Raw genomic sequence first — 27,576 nt, 5'->3', positions numbered from 1 at the left:
AGCTCTGTCTAGTATTTTATTAGATTTCGTTTCCAATATGCCTGTATTGGAAGATTTAGGAGACAAAAAAGGCACAAACTCACATTTAAAGAAACAACGAGATAACCTAACCCATTCTACAAAGTGTGTGTTGCCAAAGGAAAGAGCACGATGAACCCATCAGAACGTGTCGGGGAGGCCCAGCGGGATGAACCCAGCGAGGTGCAGCGCAGGGGTGCGGGGCAAGCGGCCCCGCCGGCAAGCCGGCCCGACCCAGGCTGCGGCGAGGTGTCTGCCTCAGGACCCCCGAACCCACCCAGCGTGGGTCAGAGAGAGGGTCGCGGCACAACCGTCGCCCTAGAACAGACAAACAGCCCAGCGATAACCCCTCCGGGAGCCGGCAGGTTGAGGGGTTCTTGCCAAAGCCCACGAGAGATACAGCACGGTAATGCTGCGCGATCTTCGCTATGCTCACTAGCAGGAACCAAGCATCGAGACTCAAAGATCTTTATAGGATTTGTCTATCCCAAGGCTGAGGGATGCTTTCACTTTGGATTAAATCGGAAGGAAAGAAAGCAGGGGGCTGGGAGGGGGGGGAAGTATTCAGGCTGGAGTTCCTGCGGGGTTTTTTTCCCCAGTTTTTCCACTAATCAGGAAAGCTTTGTGTAAAAGCTCTTACTCTGAAATCAGAGGATCAAAAAAGGATTGCATGGTGGAATGTTACAATCTGCTTCCATAGCGATTAGTGTCATCGGATAGAAAGCCTCTTGGATAACACAAATTGAAAGAACAAGAGTGCTATGTGTATTCTCAGGTTGCCCTCAAGTGTAAGAATCCCTCAAAAGGTAACCAACAAACATGAACAGAAGTCAGTGCATAAATTCTCAGTTAAAAATACTTTAAACTGAAAGAACCGTAACTGGGGCCTACACTCCTTTAAACTGAAAGAACTGTAACTGGGGCCTACACTCCTAGAATACTTCTTGGAACAGCTACAGAAGATGCCACAAAACATCCTGGTCCCAAATAGCCTCACAGATTAAAATTTAGTTTCTTCACCTATTTTACAATAAATTTGATTTACTTCTGCCTGGTGAGATTGCTAAAAATCCCTCAAACCCCACCCCCACCCCGCAAAACCGTCTGAGGTCACTGAGAAGAGCCTGCCAGAGTTACTGGTACAATTCAGAGCTTATTGCACTTCGACATGAGTAAGGCAAAATAACAAACTAAAAATAAAGGGATAAACTGCCCCCTCCCCAGAAACCAAACGCCATCCTCTTCCTCCAGAGCACGCCTCATCTTCCCTCGCACTGAAAACAGTTCAGATCCCAGCACATACTTGTTCAGCGTGGCATGGGATCATTTCAGGATCTCCTGCTTGCAGGAATGTGAAGGGCTGAAGGAGTCGGATGTGTTACAGAATGCCAAGAAGACTCCTCAAAAGTGGTGATACACCCACAACTGTGTTTGGCATTCAGTATTTCGTGTTAGTGCTGCCAAACACAGAAGTGGAAAATAAAGTGATTACTACTAGGAAAAAAAAAAGAAAAATCAAACATTGGGCCTTAGGCATAAGCAAAGAAATTGGTTTTTTTTCTCCTATGTATTTAATAAAGCAGCAGTTCTTTGATTCTGTTCTGCTTATTTGATTGTCTAAAGCTGATACCAACATAAGGATAGTTACAGTAAGTATCTGAGTTCATTAAATAACCAGAGCTCTTTACATTGTTTAACAGTATCCTTTGTGATTTGTAACTGACAGATATCCTAGAAAACAAATGCAGTTTTTTATAAGTTGCTTTTTTATAGCATGAAAGGAGATATTTTAGTCAGTCTTGCAATGGGAAGAATATTATTGCTGAGCAGAACCACCGACCCAGGCACCTGGAGGTAATCGGATACCAAGACTTTACTTGTACACCAGCTTTTGCTACATCCCAATTTGTCCAGGGAGAATCACATTATTATTAGTCAAAATAATTTTAGCTTTGTAAGTTATGGGAAGTCTTAGTAAATAAAGAACCAGGAAGTTGCAACATATGTCAAGCAACTTTTCATAATGGTTTTGTAAGACTGACACACACAGCTGAAGGACAACATAGCTACATGGGCCAAAGGGACCATGTACTACTAAATTGAAACTCAACAGTTATGTGCTGAAGGCCCTAGCGTGGGGACGCTGAATGCAGCTTCTGTGCAGTCTTTAATTCATGTATACTAAGACAGAACGAAGTAATGCCGTGCAGAAGCCACATATCACAATTCATCGCAGACCAAGAACTATATCTGGCTACTCATGATTATGTATTCAGATTACATGCCATTAAATTTCTTACCCTGGGAGCAAGGGTCAGGGCATAGAATTTTGTGGAATAGTTTTGCACTCTAAAATACTGACAGTTTCCCTCTCCAAATAGACATTCAAAGAATGTTGAAGGGCTGGGCAGGAACAAAGGTGGCAGTTTATCCCACTTGGAAATTAAAAAAAAAAAGAAAAAAAAAATTCTAAGTCACCACATCACAAGACTATTTTAGCTAAAAATGCCACTTGGAAATCAAACAGGGCCACATGGAAATTGGTCTGAACACAATGAAAAAAAAGGAGGGAGGAGTCGTAAATACAGCGATCTCTAAGTCACACGTCTCCAAGGAGCTACCTCCTTTGTATACGTGCTAACATTGGAGTGCTTAGTACCAGACGGTCTATTTGCTCACAATATTAAGGGGCATCTAGAATTAGCTATGGGAGATTTAAAATCGCCTGCCGATTGGATATAGAAAGGCTTGATCCAGAGATGGTCCGTCAGTCAAGAGTGTGGATTCCCCGGGCCTTCCTGACGACTGTCTTGCAAACTAAAATAAAGAGACAACAGGAAAACATTTTAGAACGACTTTGGAAGAGCAGTGTGCCAAAAGAAGCGTCAGACTGAACCTTCAGAACGCAAATGTGAGAGACACTGTCACCACTGCAGACAATGGCAATACACCACTGCATCATTACATTTCAGCACTAATCCAGAGCAGAATTTCCAACACAGCCTAAGAATGACAAACAGAAATTGCAATTTAAACAATCTAACAAGTCCAGAGGCTACAATTGAGAAGACCACCAACTCATTTCTCTTCAAAACTAGAGTAAAAGTGAATGAAGAGGAAACTAAAAAGGTTTAAGTTGCATTAAAGAATTAAAATATATCTATCGGAAGATACCCCTTCAGACACTCCCTCACCTTATGTTCCCCACTTACCACCAAACAACCAGCAGGTAACAGAGGACAAGCAGAGGTAAACAGTCCTTGAGAAGGCTGTGGTTCTGGCCCACCCCATTCTTTCCAAGGATAGCTGGGATGGCATTTTACTGCCCTAGAAAAGTTGTGGCTAGTAACTTGGACTTCTCTACATTAATGGACAATCTCTTCTTTCTCCTTGCCTTCTTACTTCCTTAATACTATACCACATTTTTGTACAATGTGTAAGAAAAATTCACCAAAACCAAACCCCAAACTGATTACACAATTTAACAGAATAAGGTTCAACATTCTCAGCACTGCTTACACGTTATCATCCAGCATGCTGTCTAGAATACAGCCTAGGGATTTGGCCAACAAAGGCAAATTCATATATGCTGTCCAGTACGATAGTCCCTCCTCTGCCAAGTTAGCATACTCATAGTGAAAGAGATGAAAAACAAGTCAACAGCTTTAAAATTGTCATTGCTGCTTCTCCTGCAATGTGCAAGTGTTGCTCCAGACCTTGGCCCATTAGTAAATACTGTTAACAAACAACGTGAGAAATATATTCCAGTCATATTTGCAAGGAATTTTCAATTTCCAAATGCATTCTAAGTATTTGCAGGTCCAACCTATTCTTTCAGGACTGACAAAAGTTTCTCTGCAAGTCATGGAAAGTAACACATGCATTACAGAAATAAGAATAGCAGTAAAGTCTACAAAATGTTCTAACACATTTTTCTTAGACTTTTCACTCAGACATTTCTTTAGAATAGTTCTGAAACAAGACAGTAAACTCACTTGTCAGCCTGTCAGTGAAACAGGTTCACTCTAAAAACAATTAATACCACAGATTTGCCTGCCAGAAGCTATGAACAAGATCATTTCTTACCCAAACGTATTTTTTCTCCTAAATAGAGCAATACAGAGTTTTGTCAAACTCTCTTGATACCTACAGGGCACAAGGAAGAGGTCATGTTAGTCATCTGCAGCCGTCATTCCTTTCACTGGATCTTTTTCTCTCATCTGAAAGAGGAAACACTATTCAAGTACTGATTCTCCCATGATGTTATCTCAAAATTTATTGGTATGGAACACATTAAGCTACCTCCTTTATGCAAGACACTGATTAAACCTGAGCATCCCAAATCAGTGTTTGTGAATATGCACATGCAGGCACCATTTTTGGTTAAGCTGCAGGTCTGCTAGAGATCTGGAACCATTATCCAAAGGGCAGAGTGTACAAGAAACAATTATGAAATATCCTGAGGCATGAAGGAAGAGAAGGGTGCAGTGCAGGACACAAATCATAGAACAATATACTCATTATTACCAAATTTGTGTTTCTCACAGTAAGAACCCTGTTACATATCCCCACTACCTGCTTATAATACTTAGAGGTAAAAATCCTTTTACTGAACTGGTTTTTGGTAACTAACGAGGACAAAAATTCAGCTTCGGGCAAAAGCCAATAGAAGATATTAAAGCAGTAAATGAATCATTGCCACTCACACCCTCGTTACCTGTGGTTCAATACATTTATTGGCTCAACAACAAACAGAAGGAGAAGTCCATAATGATTAGGAGGAGATGCCAGCACCACAGAGTCATAGCCAATCATTCAAACCACAAGCAGCATGACCTAAATAGCAGGAGGACAATACACACAACACTATGACAATGCAGCAGTCTTTCCTCTCTCTACTGTACTGGATAGAAACAGTTCCTTGCATAACCTGCACCTGCCCTGCTTTTCCACTGACCTCATCCAGCTGTCTCTTGGTCTCCTCCTCCATCCTACGAATGTCCTCCATAGTCAGATCAACCCACTTATCAAGCCAGCAAAAGAGCTGCCGATGGAAGTTTGTGAAGAGACGCTTTTCTTGCTGCAAAAGGAGGAGGAATAAAACATACAAGTGAGCTTACTCATAGGGCAATTAATATGGATCTAACTGGATCATAACAATTTTCAGAGATGTGTACACTGAAGAACCAGCTCCCTCGCCCACCTTTCTATATAGCTGCCACAATTGGAAACTGGAGCTAGCTAATTTTTATTCTTCTAACAGAATATCTAGAGCCTTGAATCCCCAGAGAAATGCATATTTTTTTTCCAAGCCTAGACAGCAGCCTGCACAGTGCATTGAAAGAATTAGTGAATGCTTTAGTAATTTCCTTTGATTTGACAGTATTGTTCTGACTGAATAAAATGCTCCAGGTTGGGTTTACTTAGAGCACGATAGTTGGCCTGAAGGTGCAGAAAAAAGGAGAAACAGAATAAAAGTATTTTTAAAATAATACTTGACTTGCTAAAAACTGGAGGTTAGCAAGTGTAAAGGGTTGACATGCACCTATCTTGCTTTTTTCTTTTGCAGTGACCTAAAAAAAGCCTAAACTTGTTTTCCACAGTTTTTCAGCAGAGGTAACTAATGTGCACAAGCTACTTCAAGTTAGGAGCAATTTATTTCCATTTTATAGGAGATAAGCTAGACAAAATCATTGTATAAGACAGGGGTATACAATGCCTCTTGGAAAGTTCTCATTAAGGAAGGACACTTCAGTTTTACCAATTATGATTTCACATCTGATAACTTGCTCTCATCAAAAGCAGCTCGACTACTTTGACGCAAATGTGTAGCTGAAGAGACACTCATAAAGAGAAAGGGATTCAAGACACTGCTTTGTTCAGGGCTTTTGTTACAGGTATTTGAAATCCTGCAGCAGCATGGTCATTCCCCCCTAGAGTTCTCTTTAGATTATATCACCAGAGAATTGGTTTTGCAGAAGCAGCACTGTAGTTTATCAATATTAACCACTGAGAAGTCTCCATGATCTGAAGTCATAGGCATTTTATGAACATGGCATTGCCTGGAAAATTGCACGTACTGATTCCCAGGTCTAGCATCCTGCTGCAGTTCAGGGGTTATGAACTCTGCCACAGAAAAAGCTCTTTTCGGGATACCTATGACTCATGTTTTAAGTTAATAAAGTTTCCCACCATCTGCTTATTTTTTAAGACAGGTTTTTCAAGCATCAGACTAGGAGAGGAAAACATGACTAGAGCTCTACGACTTGCCAGAAAGATCCTCAGCTGATTAGGATCAGATAACTGAAGCTGTAGCTATCTCCCCACAAAAACATGTCTTGCCCTTGACCAAAATAACCCTAGCATACATGCATCATCCCATCATTCACAAATCAACTACCAAATGACCACAATTCTCAGGCTGATCTATTAAACAACACAAAACAGCTAGTTTACTTTTATACATTAGAGTGAAAATGGTTCAATAGCCAATTCACAGATCAGCCAGCCCTGCCCTTGGATTAGCAGCAAATTGAATCCAACTTTAACTGATTGCAGTATATCAGGCAGAGGCCTTGACTGTATTGCCTGAGGTGACATGACTGGACTTCAAGTTAATATCTCCAGGCAGCATACGCTATTAGAAGAAGCTGAGGTGCTAAAGCAGATGGGAGATGAAACAGGTCTCATTTCCACGTCTTTCCCCATCAAAGAGCTCACTTACCTTCTGTATAAAGTTCTCAACTTTATTTTGCAGACCCCACCACTTGAACTTGACTGTTACCAGTTTGTAAGCACACATGTATGGACAATCTGTCTGTTTCCCCAGCTCCTTCTGCAACGACACAAAGATATTCACATCAGGACTCAGGTCAAATGTGTCCAGGAAAGCAGCTCCTTCAGTCGTAACTGTGAAGTCTTTCCACAATTCCTCACAATCACCTTGCACCATTACACCTTGCCTTTTATCGACAAGTTTTGTCACATCTTTGCTCACCCCTTTTCCAGGCTTTTAAAGCGCACGATGAAAACAGACTCTAGTTTCCTCCACAGGTGGCCTTCCCTCCATTTTGAGGATGGACGATTCCTTCCTCTCCTCTGTTCTCCATTTTTCTTCCATTAAATTTATGTCTTTCATTATCTTCACTGTTACGTCATGGCTACTTAGTTTCCTTAAAAGTCTTTTGACAAACTCCCTATCTAAAACATTTTGGAAATAGATTACATCATCCGACTCATCCACAAAATTATCAAGCCTTAAAGAAAACTCCACAAGGTTTGTAAGGCAGACTTTCCTACTTCCTTTTACAGGCGCCATATCCACTCTTCCAAAATGAATCATATCAACCTCAGCTTCTACTAAGTTTGCCTGCTAGACCTCAGATTTGCACACCCCAGATCCCACTCAGGGTCCATTTTAAAGACTGGTATCATATTTGCACTTCTAGAGTCTTCAGATTCCAAGGATTTAAGTGAAAGGTTAAACACTGCTGCTCATAGCTCAGCTATTTCATCCTTCAGTTCTCTTGGCTGAACACTTGGGCTGAACACCAGACAGCTCTGGTGATTACTTGGAACTCATTCTATCTACTTCTACCAAACTCTTCCATTTCCTTTAACTTCAGAACAGATCACCAGCTGAGTTCTGTGTTTCCTTCTACAGAAGCGAATCCAGTGTTATACTAAGTATCTTTGGCTCCAAACCCCAGTATCTATACTTCAGTCACGCAAGCTGATACAGTTCCTGAATTTGTGCGATACATACCTTCCAGTTGGGACCCAGAGGTCCACGTCCAGTCTTGACAGATTTAAATTTTGCTGGATCTTCTTCTGCCTTGTAATCCTATTGGACAGACACACAATATTAAACACAAATTATCCTACTGTTACCCAGCTGCTCACTGTCACAAAGGATTTATTTTTCTGGTGGGCAAAGACTAACCTCTAACTGCCTTCTCAAGAGCTACTGTTTTCAGACTTCAACATTAGGTCAGGCACTCTTCAAGGAAACATATTTCTCCCCCCTGTGCTGTGTCCTAGACCTATGTGAAGAAGTGGTAACAAACTGATATGACCTTTGTAAGGACTCCTTTGGGGTAAGACTGTCAGAAGATCTGTAAACCCCCAGGATAGGTTTCCTGTAACCACTTGCTCTTTGGGAGCTAAACACTGCTGCTGCAGAAAATAGCTATGCTCTCTGGAGCTGCCATATCTAGTATTTTTCACAGCACTGTATCAGTATGATGCTCACATATTGCACACTAGAAGACAAGTACAGTCAAAGTCACAGTACCACCAAAAAGAAAGAGGCATCAGTTTTGCCCCATTACACAGGAAATAATTTGCAGCATTCCCCTCCTGCATCTTGGATTAAGACTGGGGGGTGTGCTCTACTCCTACCCCCAATTCAGTTAAAATGAAAACAAACTCAAATCATCATCAGTTTAGTGCCAAAAGTGATCAGTTGGTAGCATCTTCTTTGGGAGTCTTCTGCTCCAGGTGAATTTTCCTTGCTCTCTGACAGCATTTAATTCAGAGTTGTTTGTATTTGCAGATACAGCTTAGTACCTGCCTAACCTATCAGAATCAGATGCTACTCGTGTTCTAGCAATTCATCTTTACTGGAAAGAAAAGCTAAAATAAGTACTACTTATAGTTTAATACCCAAGGCCAAGTTTGAGAGCAGGTAAATTAGCCATATTTGAATGGTATCAGAAATACTAAGTGGGGAAACTCAAACAACATTCCATTTTTATATATTTGGGTTTTTTTCCAGTACAGTACAGAAACATCGCTTAGTTTACTAGAAACTGTAACTGAAACTACATCAACTGTAGTGATTCTTAGAACAAAGTACTAGCTACTTGATTTCAAGAGATGCTTGTGAAGGCATGGGTCAGTTTCAAAGAGGAGGCAGTTTAAGTGAGATCCTGTATGGAAAGGGCAGTGTCATTTCTTGCTTTTCAAGCATTATAATCAGCTGCAGTGCTGTAGAACTACATATATGCACACTGTTACATGCACTGTAAGGCTAAGCAACACATTTTACAGACAGTATTGACATAGCTTTTAAAAAAGAGCTCTTCCTCTAGCTTGCTTAAGCACTTTTAAGGAATGCCTTTCCTCCTCTTTCAATCCTCTCATTTTTCCTGTTACCTGCAACTATCCCTGGGAACACAGTTTGTACATTATCCCTCTTCTAGCACAAGGCCTTCCACACTAGGGAGCTCTTACCCACCTACCATACCTTGGGAAGTACTTGACTCCGATCAGCAATGTCTATATAAATAGCTTCTACATTCTTCCATACATCTGGCTCCAGTTTATGAACCTGCAGTGAAAGTACAAGACTAATGTAACTGATTCAACTACAGAACACTCCTATTCTAAGTTTGTAAAAAAACAGATGGAGATGCAGACACCCAGTGTTCCCCTTCCACGTACAGAGAGGACACCATGGTAAACACACAATACCAGACCTTCTAAAGAAGCAAAGGTGCTCACACAGAACAGGTGTTTAGCGGGACAATTTTATTGAGCATATATGAGAAGCCAACAGGAGAGAGTCTCTGCCTTGCTAGTGCAATAAGCATTTCAAATCCAGGAACACAGCGAATAGACAGTTCCACAAAGCAATTCTCTAATCTAGCATGGAAAGCAGCATTGTGACATTAAAGTGATGAATAAAATCCACGACACAAGTACTTACATTCTCTTGTGTTCCAAGATCTGATTTATGCCAGGTTTCAATTTTAATCAGGAAGTCATCCTTCATATACTCATTCTGTCATCAAAATAAAGCTTCTTATTATTCTTTGGATATACAACTTGTCTTCTTATTAGCTAGATAAGCATTAGGAAAGTCAACTCAAAGAATTATAAATAAACCACAAGTTGTTCACTGAAAAAACAAATTCCATTGTTTTAATGAAACATTTGGAGTTTATAAATAGCTTTTTCTTTAAAGGACAATATCTGCCACTTTATTTAGAGTTTAGAAGGAGTAACATAAGTTAACCAGGCAGAAATTGTCTTTTCAAAGAGATTATTGATCTAGCACTGAGTACATATTTGGATGCAACTCTTCAAATGAACAACAATATTAAACTGATGTTTCGAGAGCTTTTGACACTTGAAAGGGAAGGGACAAGAAGCACAGTACTGCCAAGTAAGCAAAAAACTTTCCATTTCTCATTATTACAGTGAGTAGAAAAGGACTTCCAAAGGTAACCCTATCCTCCCTCAAGGGAGTAGAAACAAAAGCACAAGCCAGTGCAACACTCAGCATGTAAAAAGGAAATATCAAATTCAGAAGACAGATTACTCAAAGGGACATAATGGTATGAGCTAACTTTCTTCTAATCAGTTTATCTAGGCAATGGTACATTCCCATTTGCAAAGCTGAGCATTGCTGCAGTAAAGAAAGATCTCTATCCCTAGTTGCAAAGTGTGTGTGGATATGCCACAGTTGGTAAGGGGGTTTAATCCACATGATCTTACGATTACAAAAGCTAAAGTGCCTTTAGCTCAGGCTAAAGAGCTGCTTATACCCAGAATGCTTCATTTCAGACATTACACATGCTTCCATAGATCATCAGTAAAAACCATACTTACTGTAATAACTGGTCCAAGAAAGCAACACATGAAAAGAAAGAGATACAGTACTTTAGTGAAAAAAGAATGTACAGCAACCATTGCCCTCCTCCCACTATCAGCAAAACAAGGACAACTTCAGCTTCCCAGGGGGCTGCTGATACTACTGAGGAAAAAACCCTAGAAGTCATTAAAAAACAGCTGACTTCACCCCCTTCTCCTCTGGAAATTCCCAGACTTGGAGAAATGCAGAGGAGCAGCTATTAATTATGTACTGCCACTTCTGCTCTCTGGACTCCAGCCAGCTGGATGAGAAGATGGAATAAGTATGTTCAGCTGACAGCATTTTACCAATCCTTTCTCAGCTTGCAGATAAGAAACCTCTCCATAGTTCTGAAGCAAACACATGCTGGATTTCAGGCCAGTGCAGACCTCATTGCTCCTGCCCACAGTAACCAGACCCTCTGCATCTCTACTGCTCATGGTAACTAAACTCCCTGGGTAGTAAGGCTCAATTATTCAAGACAGAAAAGCAATTAAAGATCCTGTAACAGTCAGCATCTGTTCTACCTGAGCCATCAAGAGTATGTTAGCAATTCTACTCAAAAATAAGGATGTCTGAAGCTACAGTTGAACTTTGTTGGTTTGTTCTGAAGTTTACCGTGAGGGCTTTACTAATAAGCAATTTTGTTTTAAAGGTACTATTACAGTTTGTGAGTTTCCAAGCCAACATCCTGTAGACAGTACCATCCCATATCACCTATCACGCACGTCCAGCTACCCTAATTGCCTACTGCTGGGCTTTGGATTGTTCTAAACCCCTAACAATTTGAAAATTGCTTTTTACAGCAATTTACAGAAGGCTAATTATTTAGACTGACATGTTGGAGTGGAGGGAGAGAACAAGCAAGCAGAGCTGAGGCTAATTTTTAAAAGGCTGAACTTCATCTCAAAGAACATTTCATTATTTCTGCAAGAAGGAGTTTTTTTCCTGCTAGTCCAAACAAAATACTGAATAAACCAGCAGTAATTATAAACCAGAGCCTTCCCACCTTCCAATGACTATACACCATGACTATGCAGCTGCCTTAAAACAGGTTCCTTCACCTTCCTAGTTTCTTCTCTGTGGGGAAGACTCCCCATTTGTAAAGCAAACAAATTAATCTCTTTAGAAATGTCCATTAAAACTTAGATGCTCAGCTTGAGGTGCACTTAAGGTGTTACAGCATCAACTCCTACACATTTCAGTTGCAGTTATAACTTCTCAATTTCTTGACATTTGGCCATAGGCCATGCTGACACTCAGAAGAGTGGAATGCACATCAAATTGCTTTTCTAAAAACATTTAAGCAGCATTAAGTCAGACTGCAGAAAAGAACCAAGAACATTGTTCTCCCTAGCACCAGCCCACAGTTATAACTATTAGGCAATCCTCACTTCATTTTTGCTGTAGAAGTTGTAAATGCATACAAGAGCGATCTCATTTACAGTTCATACTCTCAAAGGAGCAAAGCAAGGCTTCAATTCAAAGTACACAAAACCAACATATTACAGCACAAATAAGTATGCAGAATTGCAGAAAGTTATAAGCTAGGCATTTAAATTCCCTCAATCTGCAGTACTACTTTGATCATGGTATATAATATGCATATTAAAGTAATAATTGAGCTTTTCAGAGGAGATATAGGGAAATGTAAGAAGGATGTTCTCATATAATCAAAAAAAATACCATGAGGCCCAATTAACTAAAAGTACTGCTTTATTCAAATTTAAAAGGCTCTATGTAGTAGCTGATGTGCAAGTAAGCAGTGCTGCAAAGAGCAGCACGCCAATATCACCTTGGTACAGGAGGGCACAAGCAGAAGTACCACTAACTCCTAAAGAGTCAAACCAGGTTTAGTTGTTACTGTGTCCCCGGCTCTTAAATTTCAAATTCTAGTGAGAGGGCTTACTTGGTGTAAGCCAGCATGGCTTTTTATGTTGCACAAAGATTCACATGAGGCCATCCAAGTGTTCTCATGCATGACCAAAATACCTGAGCATGTCCCGAAGTAGAATGATTATGCACAAGCCAGTCTGCACTACACACATGGGTTTTTCTCTGCTGCCCAATACTAACAAAAGAAGGTTTCAGCAACTTTTCTGAGCTTTTCTTGATTCATGTCAGGCTGGCAGATTCTCTAAACAGATTTGTCAGCCTCCGCATAAAAACTGCCTTCTGTTCCAACCCCCACAACAAACCACTTTCTATCTCATATTATATTGGTGTTTATTACAGTTGAGGATTTTTTTTTGTTATGTTATCATTTCTAGCATACCAAAATCTGAAATTTCTTCGACTGTGTTGGAAAGTCTTGTACTTGATTTTATTATCACATTTTTTCCACTTAAGTAGAATTTTAGCAGTGTGTAACTGAAGGATAAGCAGCTAAGAGTGACAAAACAAGCTAACTCCATACCTTTGTTTCAGAAATTGGTAGAGAAGAAAAAGACGAGGAGGAGGATATAGCTAGGCATTATGTCTAACAAAAACTACTGGAGTCAACTTAGATCTGTTTCCACAATCTAAAGAATTAATGAAAGAACTGTTTGCATTTAAACCAGTTCAGTGTACTTAACATGGAAATAAACTAGACATTTACTAGCTAATTTAAGTAATATGCAGCAAGAAAACTGCATAAAAATGAGAAAGATAGGTTGTAAATAACTGTTTCAGCATCTTGAATTATGTGACACATTGAAAACTTATTCTGCAGTTGATGACAGTATCTGAATCTTGTATTTGAAATACCCATTCCACTAGAGTGCTGCATGTAATTTCACGTACTGAAGTAATGTTATCCTCCCCTACTGCAAAGCTTTTTTCTTCTTTTAAAACACTTCATTTAAAATTCTCTTAAGTAAATTCTTGAAAAATAAATTTTTCTGTATTGAGTTTCAAGAACAGTTGGAATTTTTAAGTTTACAGTTCCCATAGCAACTGTACCACTACCAAATAGCAGAAAATTTATCCTTCAAAGATACGAACAGCATAAAACAGCCAAAATACTACATAAGTTTGGAGGCAACATCAAATTTGTAGTTCCTACAGCAACAAAGACCAGAAAAACAGTAGTGGTTAAACTGATAACTTCAGTGAGTAAATGCAGAAAATGAGTTTGACATTATTTCATCACTTTGCATAGCTTCCAGAGCCTTACCCCAGACTTTACAAATGGATTCAGTTTATGCTTGTTGGATGAGATTTGGTTATCTGTGTCAAGCCCACAACCCAGAAGCAACTGTAGCATTACCTGTTCAACCTTCACTAACCTCAGATCCTGCAATTGAGCAAATACCTATTGCATAACACTTGCTCCCATCAAACTGCACTAAGAGGCAACCAAAATCTTTCCTGTTCCCCTCTTGCATTTTACATTTTTTTTCCCCACCAGTCTATGCTGCGCTTGAGTACATAAAATCATCCCTCTTATATTCATTTCACTAGTGTTACACATCTGTTCCTTTAGTAGGACTAACATCCGTTTCTTGGTCTGTTCTTTTCCACTGTCATTCATTAGCAGTACATCAGACAAGGGCATTTTTTTAAACTCCACAGCACTGTATTTTGCTTTTTTGACCACAGAAAGAGCTTAGAGAACAGAAATCTAAGATTTAAGAGCTGAAACAGCTTCCTTACTGGTTGCCTCCTTCCTTATCCCCTCCTACCCTTCCCCCCGCCCCCAAGAAACCAAAAAGCCAGCAATCCACAGTCCTTCCGCACGCACTCACCAGTTCTGCAGTAGGGATAGGCATTCCATGCTTTTTCGTGTATATTCAGAGCTCCTTCAGGAGCCAGCATTCTCACAAACGTTGGCACTTTGCTGCAGAATTTGAAAATAGGAAGAAAGGCATCAATAAGAACTACATGTAATGAGAGCTATGGCCCACTCTGAGACAGGCAGAACATCACCTGAAAGGCAGATGCTAGAGACTTGCACATGTGCACACTGGTGAAATTGGTGGGGTTCTCCCCACCCCCAGTACGATGATTTCCAGAGACTGCTGAATTGGACAGGTTAATCTGAACCTTCTTTACATAATGAAAGGAAAGAAAAAAAGAAGGGGGAAAAAAAAAAAAGGACGCTGAAAACAGGTTGAAATCTAGGAGGCATTTTGCTCTTTAGCCAAATTCAAGTATGAAAATACCAGGTAACAGGATCATATGTGCTTTGAAAAGCTCAGAGCCAGATTTTCTTGGGACAACAGCCACGCTTACAGGAGTGGATAGGTGTACCAGCGATGCTCACTTCCAGCTGTACCATGTGCCAGCTGCTGTCATACTCCTGTCTTACATCCATGTCTTTCAGCCTTTACATAATCTGTCATTTACACAGTCGCTGAAACCCTATTGCATCTTCCTCCAGTTCCTCTTGGCCAAGGAACCTTGCCCAACTCCGGGAATAAAATGTTTCACATACCTCTGTAAGTGGTAGATCTTGTGTGTGTACTGCCCACGCTCTCCATCTCTTTCGTAGGGTTCATTTACCAGGACCTCCACTCCTTCTCCTCCACCAGTTTCATTTTTACTGGCTTCTGCCACAGAATACAGCTGTCCCACTTGATACTAAAGAAGTTAAAGACACATTATTATGATAGCTATAATTTAGCAGAAGTAATAACTTTACCAGAAGAAGCCATAGATAAATTTATTATCTGGGGAGAAGGCAGAGAAAAGGACATCCACTTGTGTGTCCAGATAAGCAGCTCTTTTAATTTCATTTTGATATAGAAAGCTTGAGTGGTAGTTAGGAGGAAAGCACTGCCAGTAGGATAGTTACCTTTAACCCTTAAATCTTGAGCTCCAAACCAACACAAATTCAGGAGAAAGTAAAACAGATTAAAGGAGCATCAGGGCAACATTTAAAGAAAACGCTGATGACCTCAGGCATACTGTAGCAAAATCCATTGTTGTTCCACTCTTTTTGGCCCACAGGTATCCCAATTGCTCAGGTCTAATGGAGAATAATGCACTGCTGTCCTAAATTAATAAGCATACAGTACTTTATCCAAAAGAGTCCCAAAGAACTTCACATGAAGCTTTTTACAAAGTTGAGGGTAGGAGGGAAGGGAGGGAAGAACTGCAGAAGGGAGACGGAAGATAAAGGGTACTTGCACAACCTAATTTAAGTGCTCTGAGAAACATACTCGTTAGATGTGCACAGCTTAGGAGCCCATTAGAGTCAAAGATGAGCATCCCCCAAGTGCAGTTCAAAACAACTAAATAAGAAACTTCAAGTAAAGAGGGTATTTGCACCAGTGGGCTTTCCAGTGAAATGCTGCTTCCTCTTAAGGCTGAATATACTGAAATTATCCTTTTTGGCCTTTATGACAAGGCCTACTAACATATTAACACGCTTAAACCTCTCTTGCCAAAATTGACACTATGATCAGATTGGGTTGTTTCTCGTCAGTGAACACCCATTTCCCTCCTGAACCTACTTCAAAACTCTATTCTGTCAGGTCCTCTACAACCAAGCCTTTTCTTCCTTCTCAACTATCTTTATCCAACTCCAAATGATGTTTTACCTCCACATAAATAAATCCATTCTGAAAACTTTATCTAATGAAATAACTGAAACAACTAGTGTACCAGATGACCAGTTGATCCATGCTGTCACTGGTCCCCCTGTTATTTTTCCTACTATCTTTGTCTTGGGTTGGGTTTTTTTCTGTGTCACACTTCCTCTTAGCCATGAGCATTAAACCACTAACAGGGAGAGCACAGAATTTCAACAAACAGTAAAATTTTTACATTAAGATCATTTTTCAGTCACTTACAGACACTTACTTGGCAGCATTATTTCCCAGGAAATCACTCAAACTACTTGATACTATACAATCTCTTTCATAACAAGCATGCCCAAATGTTTCACAGGGAACAGCAGAGGAAAAAATCAAGCATACGAGCAAAAGAGAACATTCTTCTCTGCAGAAGATGTAAACACTAATACACTCTTGCCTCTGGTAGCTAAAAAAGGGGATGCAGAGCTCAAAAGAAACATGATCAAACGAAGAAAATTCACGCAGGTCTCTTTGAGGCAAAAGTTAGACGAGCAGACAAGGTTTGAGGATGAAGAAGCTAAAGCTTAAAGGAAGTGTTCAAACTTAAGAGAGTTAAGTTTTCAGAATAGAAAGCAAGCAAAACAGCAACTGTTGCCAAAGGCAGTAGAGAGAGGCAGCCTGAAAGGGTAATCCACAGAGTGTTAGGCAACAGAAGTGCAAAGATTAAAAAAAGAAAAGTCGACCCCCCAAAAAACTCCAAAACATAACTACAAAGCAATGGAACACTGTTTAGGCCTTCTTCCTTTTCTGCAGCATAGCGCTGTGCATCAGAATCAGGAATAGCACTTACCACTCCCTACACCGAAACCCAGGCTGGAAAAGTGGAATACTGCTCTCAGCTGACAACCCAGAAATACTTCACTGGGCTGGTACATCTTCAGCAATGAAGGAAGATTTCTACAGTGGTTAAATTCTGTTGTCAGAGCATCCAAAATAAAAACAATACCCAAGCTCTATGGTGTTTTGTACCACCTGGTGCTAACAAAGACCAAGAAAACATTTATTCCTATTGGAAGAGTAGTAGATGGTAAGCCAAAGTAATAAGGCTAGATGTCCTGGCCTCAGTTAATCTGGGGCAGGGCAAAAAGCATACCAGACCACTTTCAAGCTAAGAGCAACAGCTCTGCTGGATCTCTCCAGAAGGTACTGGCCCAGGTTATACAAGCACCCCTCATTTGGCTGGACAGTTCCTGCACTGTCACCAGCAGATTGGGTTTCAGTCTGGATTTTGGGCTGCAGTACAACTCTCTGCCTTCTGACATTTCACACACTACATTGCTTTCCTTATGACTCCCTACAGATGACCCATACGAAACAAAATACTCACCTCCCTCCAGAAGAGCAAAACATGAGAGTTGCGAAATCTTAGAAGCAAGTTGATTTAGTAGAGTAAGAGCCACACGTACACGCATAGAGAAGAGAACTTATCATGAATTTGGCAACTACAGCATTAGAGGGGAGGACTGAATGGCTTTGACTGCTTTGCAGCAAGTCTCAGGACAGGTCTCCAGGGGCACAAACTAATTCCTCTTAGTAACAGTCTCTCATTCATTCCTTCTCCCTTTTAAATATGTGGGTCAAAGTTCAGACACTAAGAAGATAAGCCCTTTGGTTTGGCATCTTCACCATTTAATCTCCCCTGTTATTCCTGATCCTTTAATCACATTGATAAAAGAGGAAAAGGCCCAAATAAAACTGTCCCAATGAACAAATCCCACAGCATCTGCCTGCAAAAGTTAACAGAAAAACAGATTCTGGCTCCATGAAGCCCAAAGTGTCAGACAGACCCATCCTTGCAGACCTGAGAGCTCAAAAAAACCTTCTTCTCTTCTGCAAGAAGTCACCCTCTTGATCTGTGTCACAACACCTCTTATACAGCTGACAGTATATCTTCATTACACCAAATTTCTTTTAGAAGGCCTGATCTCAATGCAGCCATCTTCAAGAACAGTTATTTTCCTGAAAGCTGCTTTGAACACAATTAATAAATAAGAGTTCTTTGTGTTTGGCAAGCTCCTTCCCATGTGAGACGAACAAAGAGGCAGCACAGAATGTGTACACACAGCTCTAATCCATACCAGCATTTCAAAGTGGCAGCTGGCAAGACACCCACACAGCCGCTCAAGTCCACGTTCTCAAAATTGGCACTGTGCAACGCAATGTTGGTCAGAGTACAAGAGTAAAGGTTAGCACCTAGATACAACAAGGTTTTTTTTCTTTTTGCTCCCTGCAGTGTGACAATGTATAAAACAACACAGGAGTGCAGCTTGGAGCCTGCACTTAAGCAGGACCACATTTTGGCAGAGTTTCCTAGTAGAAGACAGTCTGCTACAGTCTAACTCCTACATCCCAGCCTTCAAGTTTTAGTCATCACCAGGGCTTCTCTTCCACTGTTTTGTTCCCATCTTAGCAGTTACCCGGCTAACTATTCAGCATTGATCTCTATTCATTAAGTCACATCTCCCCAATGCCTTCCTGATCACTAGCGTTCTCTTGAATTCCTTACTATTGGTTAAGCTCTGCCTGCCAGGGGTAAGGGGACTGAATACAGAATCCCTGGCATATCACAGAATGACACAGAAGACTCCCTCAGCCCTACTACAATGCCTCAAAGTCATAATTAATTTCATTCCCTATCTCACGCATTGGCATCAGACTTTTGGCAACAATTTGCATGCAGAAGGTGTGAACTCTTAAGTCTTTTGAGCAAAAATTGTCCCTATTAAAGTGAAATCAGAAGTCTTCTTGCTAGCCAGAGATGCTTAATGAGCAGCTACACAGTCAAGAGCCACAACAAGTCTCCAGAGCCCTATTTAAGGGTTTTGTGCATAAGGAAACCCTTGAAAGCAATGAAGTTTAACAGCTGTTTTGTAGTACTGACAGCAGGGTAGTGACCAAGTGATGCACAGATTTGTCAGCATCTTTCCACACAGGAAGGGGGATGAAGCAATACACAAACCCAAAGCAGTAGTCATCCTTTGAGTTAATACTGGAAATAGCCTTTCTTCTTAAGCATACCTTTAGAACTACCATATCATGTAAGTACATATGCAAAGCTAAGCAAACTTTAGAACTCTTTCCACTTAGGGTTCCTGAAATCTGGCCTGTCACATGAGAACCACCAGACCTTCAAAAGGGGCATCACTCAGGGGACATGGTGACAATATGCAAGTTTGGGGAGAAATTAAGCTTGGTCAAGTTGGCTGTCTATCCACAATCCAAGCACATTAAGGTGTTCTCTCTAGTATTTTCATTCCTTCTCTTCTAATGATGTTTATTTGCTCTTTACTTTATCGACTTTTCAGCAGATTACTCAACTCTCTGGAACTCCTCCGATCCAGAGAAGAGGAATACACCTTCTGAAAGAGATGACCCCAGGGCATCCTCAGATGAGGAAGTTGCTAGAGACCGACAGATTTACATACCGCCCGAAACCTCAATTTTCCACACAGGCAGCCTACACACAAGGCTCAAACATGCCCGGCACTGAACAGCCAGCCAGAGAAGGAACAGAGCATAGTGAGGGACTCGCTTTAACTGGATGAAGGTTAATCCCAGTATCAGAGAACTGAGAAAAACCCTGTCCTGGGTTCCATCCAGTCTAACCCCCTCAAAGAAACAATCTGTATACTGATGCTTTGACTTTCTCTTTACATGGCTTGATACCTAGGAGGCATAACACTATGAGACAGGGCTCCTGTTACGCACACTAAGGTCTTCTGTTTATTGAGCTCTGGAGTGTCTTACCATTTATCCACAGCTTTCTCTAACTTGTAAGTTTGCATCCTTTGCTTACTTGATAAAGCTTATCATGTTAGTCCTTTCTTTGTCAAGGACTTCCCCATACAAGTAGCACTCAGGCACAATAAAAGATCCAAACATACCTACTCTAATACTTTAGTTGGACTTCTGTTAAAACTGCTTGAAACAGATTCATGCAGAAAGCATATAAGCTACAGGTAAGGAGTAAGCAACAGACAGACTTTTGGCATTATAAGCTACAGGTAAGGAGTAAGCAACAGACAGACTTTTGGCATTAACAGCCTCATTCTTGCACCAGCATAGAAGATAGACCTAAACCCACTTTCTGATCAGAGGTCTAGGCTTTTGGTCAGCATGTGATGCCTGTCACAGCAGACTGATCCACAGGAACAAGGAACTCAGCTTAGACATTGCTCTTCTTTTACTAGCCAGCCTCATGGCTGCAAGAACACACTATATGAAGCTCTAAACTGTGTTCTGTCAAAAGAATAGAGAGTTATAAAAGGGATATGCTTAAAACAGTGCTGCCATGATCCAGCTCACCACTGTCTATGCCACAGTAGCTGCTATATTCAGGGGAAAGAAAAAAGAGTAAGAGTGCTATTATTGCAGCTCTCGCTAAGAGTTAGAACAAGCCCTTGACCAGAGCTCACAAACCGAAGGCTTACAGCCAGGGATCACAAGGAAAAAAAAAAAAAAAAAAAAAAGGGGGAAGAAGAAATCTACTACAGAAGTGCTATAGACTCAGTGACCCAGTCATTTCAATTTCTCATCTACCTTGCTAGCATGAACATTAAAAAATTGAAAACATTTATATGGTCAGATTCTCTGCAAGAGTGGCGTTCAATGCACAAGGGAGGAAAGGCAAGTTGCAGCTCTCAGAGAAAACACAGGGAATCGGCCACAGACTCTGCACAGCTATGCCATGGCCAGTTTGGTGATCAAAATCACCATGTCCATTATAAACTAGATTTCTTCTCTCAATGAGAGCTTTACCTAAACAAAAAGAAAGTTTTCTTTCTGTAAGAGCTAGAGAAAGCAGGTCTTACAACAGTCCTAGGAAAGATATACACAATGTTTCTTTTGCTACACCAGCCTCACAAATCAGAAGAAATTGTTGATCTTTGTCTAAGAGTTTAAAACAAAAGAGTTCTAGCAAAACACAGTTTAAAGGGTAATTTGAATTTGTACTAAAGCTTCCTCTTCATGTTAAAAAAATAGAAAAAAGAACAATAGTATTAATCAAAAGGAAACTGCACTTCAGAACAGCCTGACAAGTCAAGATTTGTAATCAACATATCTGAAAGTACTTTATAGGAGAGATAACCAGTACCCTCAGGCTTAAAGAAATTCAATTATTTGGTCAAAATGATGGTGAATGAGTAACAGCTCACAGGGGTCTCGAAGACAGCTATATCCTTCTCTTGCATTTCCAGTTGTTGTTCATACAAACTGCTTTGATCACAAGTTTATTTACAGTCCTAAAGAAAGGAAGCAAGAAGAAAAGGACTTACCTCCTCCACTGACACAGGCAGGATAACACGGCTGAAAAGGGAATACAGAAACAGAAAGTTAACAAATATCTCCACAGCTGCAAAATTTACATGACACATTCCTCAATGCAATTGCTACACAGCTCTCCTCTCCCTCCAGTATTCCAGCATCCACCTAGTGCTAGCATCTCTAGGGCTTACTCTTTAGTCCCAAGACTATTTATATAATAGCCTCAAAGAGAATCAATACATGATAGAGCATAATTGCAATCCTGTACTAAAACTGTATAATTCTCATTGACCCTAACTGGTAATACCTTACCAGCCTACAAATCTACACAGCATCAAAACACTTGCATGTTCCTTATCACTACATCCTTTCAACAGTCACATCTTATTTCTCGTCAAGTTGTTGTAGTGTATTGCTATGTGCTTCAACAATTTTGCAGAGGTCTGTGATAGTCACAAGCCATTGCACGATTTGCTTCTATGTCCTATCCAGTAGGAAACAACACTAAATAGAGAGCTATACAGAAGGCTTTCTCAGAGCTGACTGCAAAGGAAGGTGTTGCCATTTCTGTACATGAGTCACCTTTTTTCTCATTGTGGTTTCCTGAATGCCTCTTAGAATTAACTGGCTGGACTACAGAGCAAAAACTGCCAGAAGTCACACTGAGATTTTTTTGAAAAAGACAAGAATAAAACTAAATTGAAAGCTGATAAAAATGCATGCATGTTAAGGCCTTTAAAAATATTATATCTATCTCCAAAACTAGATTTGTATTTGACCTCTGCTTTCAGTAAGGATGATGTTGAAACAAGGAACCAAAGCAAGATACAGATATGAAATGGATATGGCTACCATGGGTGGAAGAATCCCCAATTCTTTGGGAATTAGTCTCAAAGAAATTAGTATATAATGGGATGAGGAAAAAGTCCTCTTTATTAATAAACTGATTTTTAAAAAGCAATACTGGTGAAAATCTTTTTTTTTTTTTTCTACACTAGAGGAATGTTACCAGCAAGTCACCCCAAGAACAAACTGTAAGAGTGGCAAAAGTTTACAGATTATGCAAGATTACTTCTGACAGCAACACTTTATGCTGGCTGCAAAGTACTGCAGAAAGAGCTACTGAGAACTACAGATGAAGTTCAGTGTCAATAAAAGCAGAATAATGCACTATAGGCACTCGTTTTTCCCAAACACATGGGGTTAATGAGCCCCAAATTAGCTATCACCAACAAATACTTGTGTTCTTAGGGAAAAGCATCAGGAAACATCAGCTCAGCAGCAGTTCAAAAGTAAACACAACATCAGAAACTGGAACACCACACACACACACACACACACACACACAAAAAAAAGACAGTTATGCCGCTATAATCTCTCATGCATCAACATCTTGAATATTGCATATAGTTCTGGTCACCTCATCTCAAAGATGATACAGAACAAGCGAAGGAAGGTAAAAAAGATGATCGGAGATGGGAAAAAGCTTCTGTCTGAGAAGAAAGTAGTTAGACTAGGCTTTTCAGCTTGGAAGAAAAAACAGCTAAAGGTTTAAGATATGGTAGAGCATTAGAGAGTCATGGATGGTGTGAAAAAGTGAATGGAGAAGGAACAATTACTATGTCTTACAACAGAACAACTCAGGAAAGAATAAAAATCATTAGGCAACAAATTTAAGACCAATCAAGTGTGCTGCTTTACATCATGCATACTTAAGTTATGGGATTCCTTGCCAAACACAAGAAGTATAAGCAATTTTAAAATGGGATTTGATCAATTCATGGAAGTCCGTATGCCACTTACTGGTAGGATATACTGAACAACCATCATCACTATTTATATATTGTTTCCTAAAAATACCTGCTAGAAGGCAAGATGGAAGAGGACCTTTTGTCCAATTCAGTATGGTATTCATTACATGAGGGAGAACAAAAAAAAGAAAATGGATTTCCACAGGTAGACCATGCCATCAAGCATGACATTAGGTTAGTTAACTGGATAAAACTGCAGTAACAATGAAAAGAGGGGTAGGATGATAAGAAAAGGCCAAAGACCAAGAAACAGAAGAAACAAGGGCTTTGGAATGGAGTTCAAATATTTTTCTTTAGAAAACCTGGCGTAAAAAGATTGATGTAAGCTAATGAAATTCCGTTTAGGAAGCTGGAAGACACTAGATCTGAGTATTATCTTGAGTTCAATGTTCATGAACAGAGAAACATAAACACAAAGAAGTTAAAAAGTTTACAATTCATTTAGCCTAGCAAACCAAGAATGCAGGGGATGACTAACACTTATAGGTAGTCAAGTGATAAAGGAGGAGGAGGGAAGACTACTCAAGAGGATCCAGAGCAAAAGCTTTGCAGGAGCAGCAGTGAGAACAGACTCCTAACTTTGCAACAGAACTTGATCAACTTAGGAGAAATTATACGACATGGTTGCCTGCCATATCAAAGGCTTGAAAATGATGAAGAACATTTAAGATCCCTCCTAGATTAAAATCTGCTTCAAATGACAGCAAAGGGAAGTACAGCTGCAGAGAAGGTCAGTGTCATCATCACTTCACAGGAAAGGGAAGTGAGTCTCTACACTCTGATTCTCAAGGTCTTCCGATGCAGTTTAAATCAAAATAAGGAGAGCAAGCAAGACCTCAACCAGCATGTACAAACCCTGACATCAATAAAACCACAGTCAAACAAATGAACAAAACCCATGCAGCTTATCTGTAGCATGGATAGGTAGAAATGAAAGATAAGTCTGAAAGACTGATAGGACATCAAATGAAAACGTTAAAGCTATCCCTGCATAACCATCAGTACAAGAAGCTGTACAGAAAAGATTATACAGATTGTCTGACAATAAAAGATGTGACATCAGGTTTTTGTTATATTGCTCTATTTCTGTAACATCGCCTAAAATACCTATGGAGCACATAACAATACCCATTTGATTTAGTAGGGTGGATCACAAGGGGTCACAGAGATGGAAGAATAATCTGCTTAGATGACATGCAGTTACAGCGCACTTATATTTTTACCACCGACACTAGGTAGGCAGTAAGGTACTTGTATGCAGCGTTGGGGCAACCAGAACTAATCAAACAATAATAGCAAAGTACTTCAAATATCCAGGTCACACCAAAACAAGTAGTTTCTATACGCCTTAAACAACTGCTTCCTGGAACGTGAGATTTAGTCAAAAAACATCTCAAATAGCATGTAAAATTGGCAACTTTCACATACGACATCAAGGAATATTTATACCAGAACCAATATAGTGACACAACTCGGAATGTGCAACTGTTAGAGCTAGTTGGGAATCCCAAGAAGTCAAAAATAAATGCTCATTTCTAAAGTACAGTAGCAACCTTGACTGTCCTTAGAGCCACACACGTCTTAATAAAGACACAAAGAAGGGAAGAAAAGAAACAGGACAACATAGCTAATGATAAGACTTTAAAAGTTTGGTGTCCCTTCTAAAAATAGAAATGGAAGCCTGTAAAAAGAAACAAATTTAGTAATTCTTTTAACCTTTAGTCTTAACATTTACACTTCACGTTTTGTTTCTCAAACAGGCAGTATGAAAGACCAGTAGGTATGTTGATCTGGTGAGGTAAATTATAATACCAAGTAAAATGACTTTTGGAAGTGATGCTCATCAAAATGAACTTTTCATAGTCTCAGAAATCTGAAAATTCAAAGTACATATGTTCCTATCTTTACAAGACGCCCTGTAGGTATCATAGCTCACTGGCAAGTGAGCTTTACTGCAGTACAGGGCAAGAGATTGTAAGCAGAAGCATGAAAAAGATATATGAACGTGAATAGAAATAAACTAGAGAGGTGCTATAAGAGGAAAAGTACATTAACCAAATTCATAGGAAAATATCAACAAAACAGATGTCATCAAAGAAGTTAATTATCTTTTCATGCACCTGAAACTAAGCACTTAGCCCAGGTTTCTGTCTGCTATCCAGTTTAACACTACAGAAGGAACGGTGTCTCTTAAATTCCACACCCCTATTGTTGGGCAAAAATAGCAAGAGATTAAGGATTGGTGAAAAAAAAAAAAAGTTAATCAAGTTTAAAGACAACTACAAGGATCAGTACAACCCTCAACATAGTCTTAATATTTAAATCCACACCATGGTCCATGATCTGGCAAAGTAACGGCTATAAAGAGGACACTGTCATGTAGGTAAACGTGTCTAAGAGAAGACCTGAAAACCCACTTTATCACTGGGATCACAGCTACCTTCTACAAAGGTGGGGGGGGAGGAACAAGAAGTCTCTTCCATCAGTCAAAAGAAGTTTAAAAGGATAGAATGGACTTAACTTTGGAATGCACTTAAGTTAACCTTAAGAGCTCAGGAAAGCCCAGTAGTACGCAGAGCTCAAAGACACCTAGCCAAAGTGCACCAGTCCAAAAGAGCACACCACGTTAGCAAGCATAAAGGAGCTGAACGAAAGACTACGAAAAGCGACATGACTAATAGTTACACACACTCATGACAGATCGTCCAGCCTGTTTTCCACCCCTTCTTCCCCATCATGGGGCAGGACAACCGCAGCAGCCTCAGGGACAGCAAAGAACTCCAAGGTGAGGTTTCCACATCAAAAAATATTTTGGAGCTATCTTATTTCTGGCACATTCAGTCTTGTTGGGAGTCACTAGTTCGAAATTACACGGCTAAAGAAGAGGAGGGGGGAATCAAAACCAGGCTCGCCACTTAGCTCTCTTACAACGAGAAGGGGGCAAGATGCCACCGTCGCCATCGTCCCCCCCGAAACCACTGTGCATTGACCCCGACTCCGGCAAGGCCCTTGGTGCCATCAGTACAGTCCCCCCCTCCGGGGCCACCGGGAACATCCTCCCCCCATCCAGTGCGGAGCCGGCGGCGAGAACAAGGGCCCGGGGAGACCAAGGGGGGGGGGGGCACGAACCGGGCCGCCCGCCGTAGGGCTCCCCAAGCCGCCCGGCCGGGCACCGGAGAGCCGCAGCGTCGTTCCACAGAGGGAGGGGGACAGCGGGAGGCCGGTGCCCTCCGGTTAGCCCAAGCGGAGGGTGCCGCTAGCAGCCGCCGGCTCCCGGGGCGTCCCCCCCTCCCCGCGGCCACCGTGACCTTCACTCCCGCCCCCACCGGCGCCGCGGCCCTCACACAGCGCTCCCCCCCTCCCTCTCCGCGGCCCCACGACGGCCGCACTGCAGGGCAAGACCGGGCTCCCCCCCCACCACCCCGCGGCTCGTCACCGCGCCAGGCCCGGACGAGCGCCGCCGGGAGCGAACGGGGATGACCGGGACACCGGTCGGGTGAAGGGGGGGCCGGGAAGCTCCCCGCACTCACTATTCCTTGATGAGCACCATGGCGGCGCCGCCGCGCGCCTGCCTCCCGCCCGGGCCGGCCCCGCTGAAGGTGACAGACGCCTCCCGGCCGCTCCGCTGGACCGCGCCGCACCGGGACGGGGAGGGGAGGGGGGAAAAGGGAGGGGGGGGGGAAGGCCGGGGCGGCGGGAGCAGGGGCGGGGCGTTTCTGCGGCAACGGCTGCGTCACGGCGCCACGCAAGCGTCTTTACCTCAGCAGCAGCAGCGGCGGCGGCGGCAGCAGCAGGGCGCGCGCGCGCCGCGCGGACGTTGACCGCCGGGTGAGGGGCGGGGGGAGCGGGCGCGAGACCTTCCCGCCCTCCCCGCCGGGGCGGGCGCGAGCGTTTCCCTCTCCGCTCCCCCCCCCCCTCAGCCACAGCCTGGCGTGAGGGAGACACGTTCCCCAGCACTAACACCCACGCACTCGCTCCTCGGGGTTTGTGGCACGTTTGGTCGGTGACTAAAAGCCCCCCTCTTTTTGAAGGGTGGGGAGGAGGGCTAGCAGAGGCAGGGTTGACACGGGCAACAAAGTTGGTGAGAGGCCTGGAGCACAAGTCTTCCTGAGGAGCGGCTGAGGGAACTGGGGTTATTTAGTCTGGAGAAAAGGCTGAGGGGAGACCTCATCGCTCTCTACAACTACCTGAAAGGAGGTTGTAGTGAGGTGGGTGCTGGTCTCTTCTGTCAGGCAGCTGGTGATAAGACGAGAGGAAATGGCCTCAAGTTGCAGCAGGGAAGGTG

General features: G+C 41.7%; 1 protein-coding gene across 1 annotated transcript; it reads right to left on the bottom strand.

Annotated features, from left to right (window-relative positions):
• Positions 1–2: 2 nt before the first annotated feature.
• On the bottom strand, positions 3–26,991 carry PITPNA (phosphatidylinositol transfer protein alpha). Its single transcript, XM_052803594.1, has 11 exons — positions 26,822–26,991; positions 21,492–21,522; positions 15,072–15,217; positions 14,375–14,474; positions 9,728–9,802; positions 9,266–9,349; positions 7,784–7,861; positions 6,743–6,853; positions 4,976–5,098; positions 4,169–4,238; positions 3–2,835 (listed from the first exon to the last, which is right to left on the bottom strand). The coding sequence occupies exons 1-10, from the start codon at positions 26,839–26,841 to the stop codon at positions 4,191–4,193; spliced, it is 816 nt and encodes a 271-aa protein (XP_052659554.1). The 5' UTR covers positions 26,842–26,991; the 3' UTR covers positions 3–2,835; positions 4,169–4,190.
• Positions 26,992–27,576: the final 585 nt, after the last annotated feature.

The sequence above is a fragment of the Harpia harpyja genome, chromosome 12 (genome assembly GCF_026419915.1).
Source record: "Harpia harpyja isolate bHarHar1 chromosome 12, bHarHar1 primary haplotype, whole genome shotgun sequence".
NCBI classification, from domain to species: domain Eukaryota; kingdom Metazoa; phylum Chordata; class Aves; order Accipitriformes; family Accipitridae; genus Harpia; species Harpia harpyja.
This window is presented reverse-complemented; position numbering and strand designations above follow the sequence as displayed.

Excerpts from the sequence above, each read along its gene's own strand:
- PITPNA (XM_052803594.1), bottom strand. The coding sequence starts at position 26,841 with ATGGTGCTCATCAAGGAATA. Across the intron at positions 9,350-9,727 it reads ATCTTGGAACACAAGAGAAT|GTTCATAAACTGGAGCCAGA; the intron begins GTAAGTACTTGT and ends CTTTCACTGCAG. Across the intron at positions 7,862-9,265 it reads GGAGTCAAGTACTTCCCAAG|GATTACAAGGCAGAAGAAGA; the intron begins GTATGGTAGGTG and ends TCTGTCCAATAG.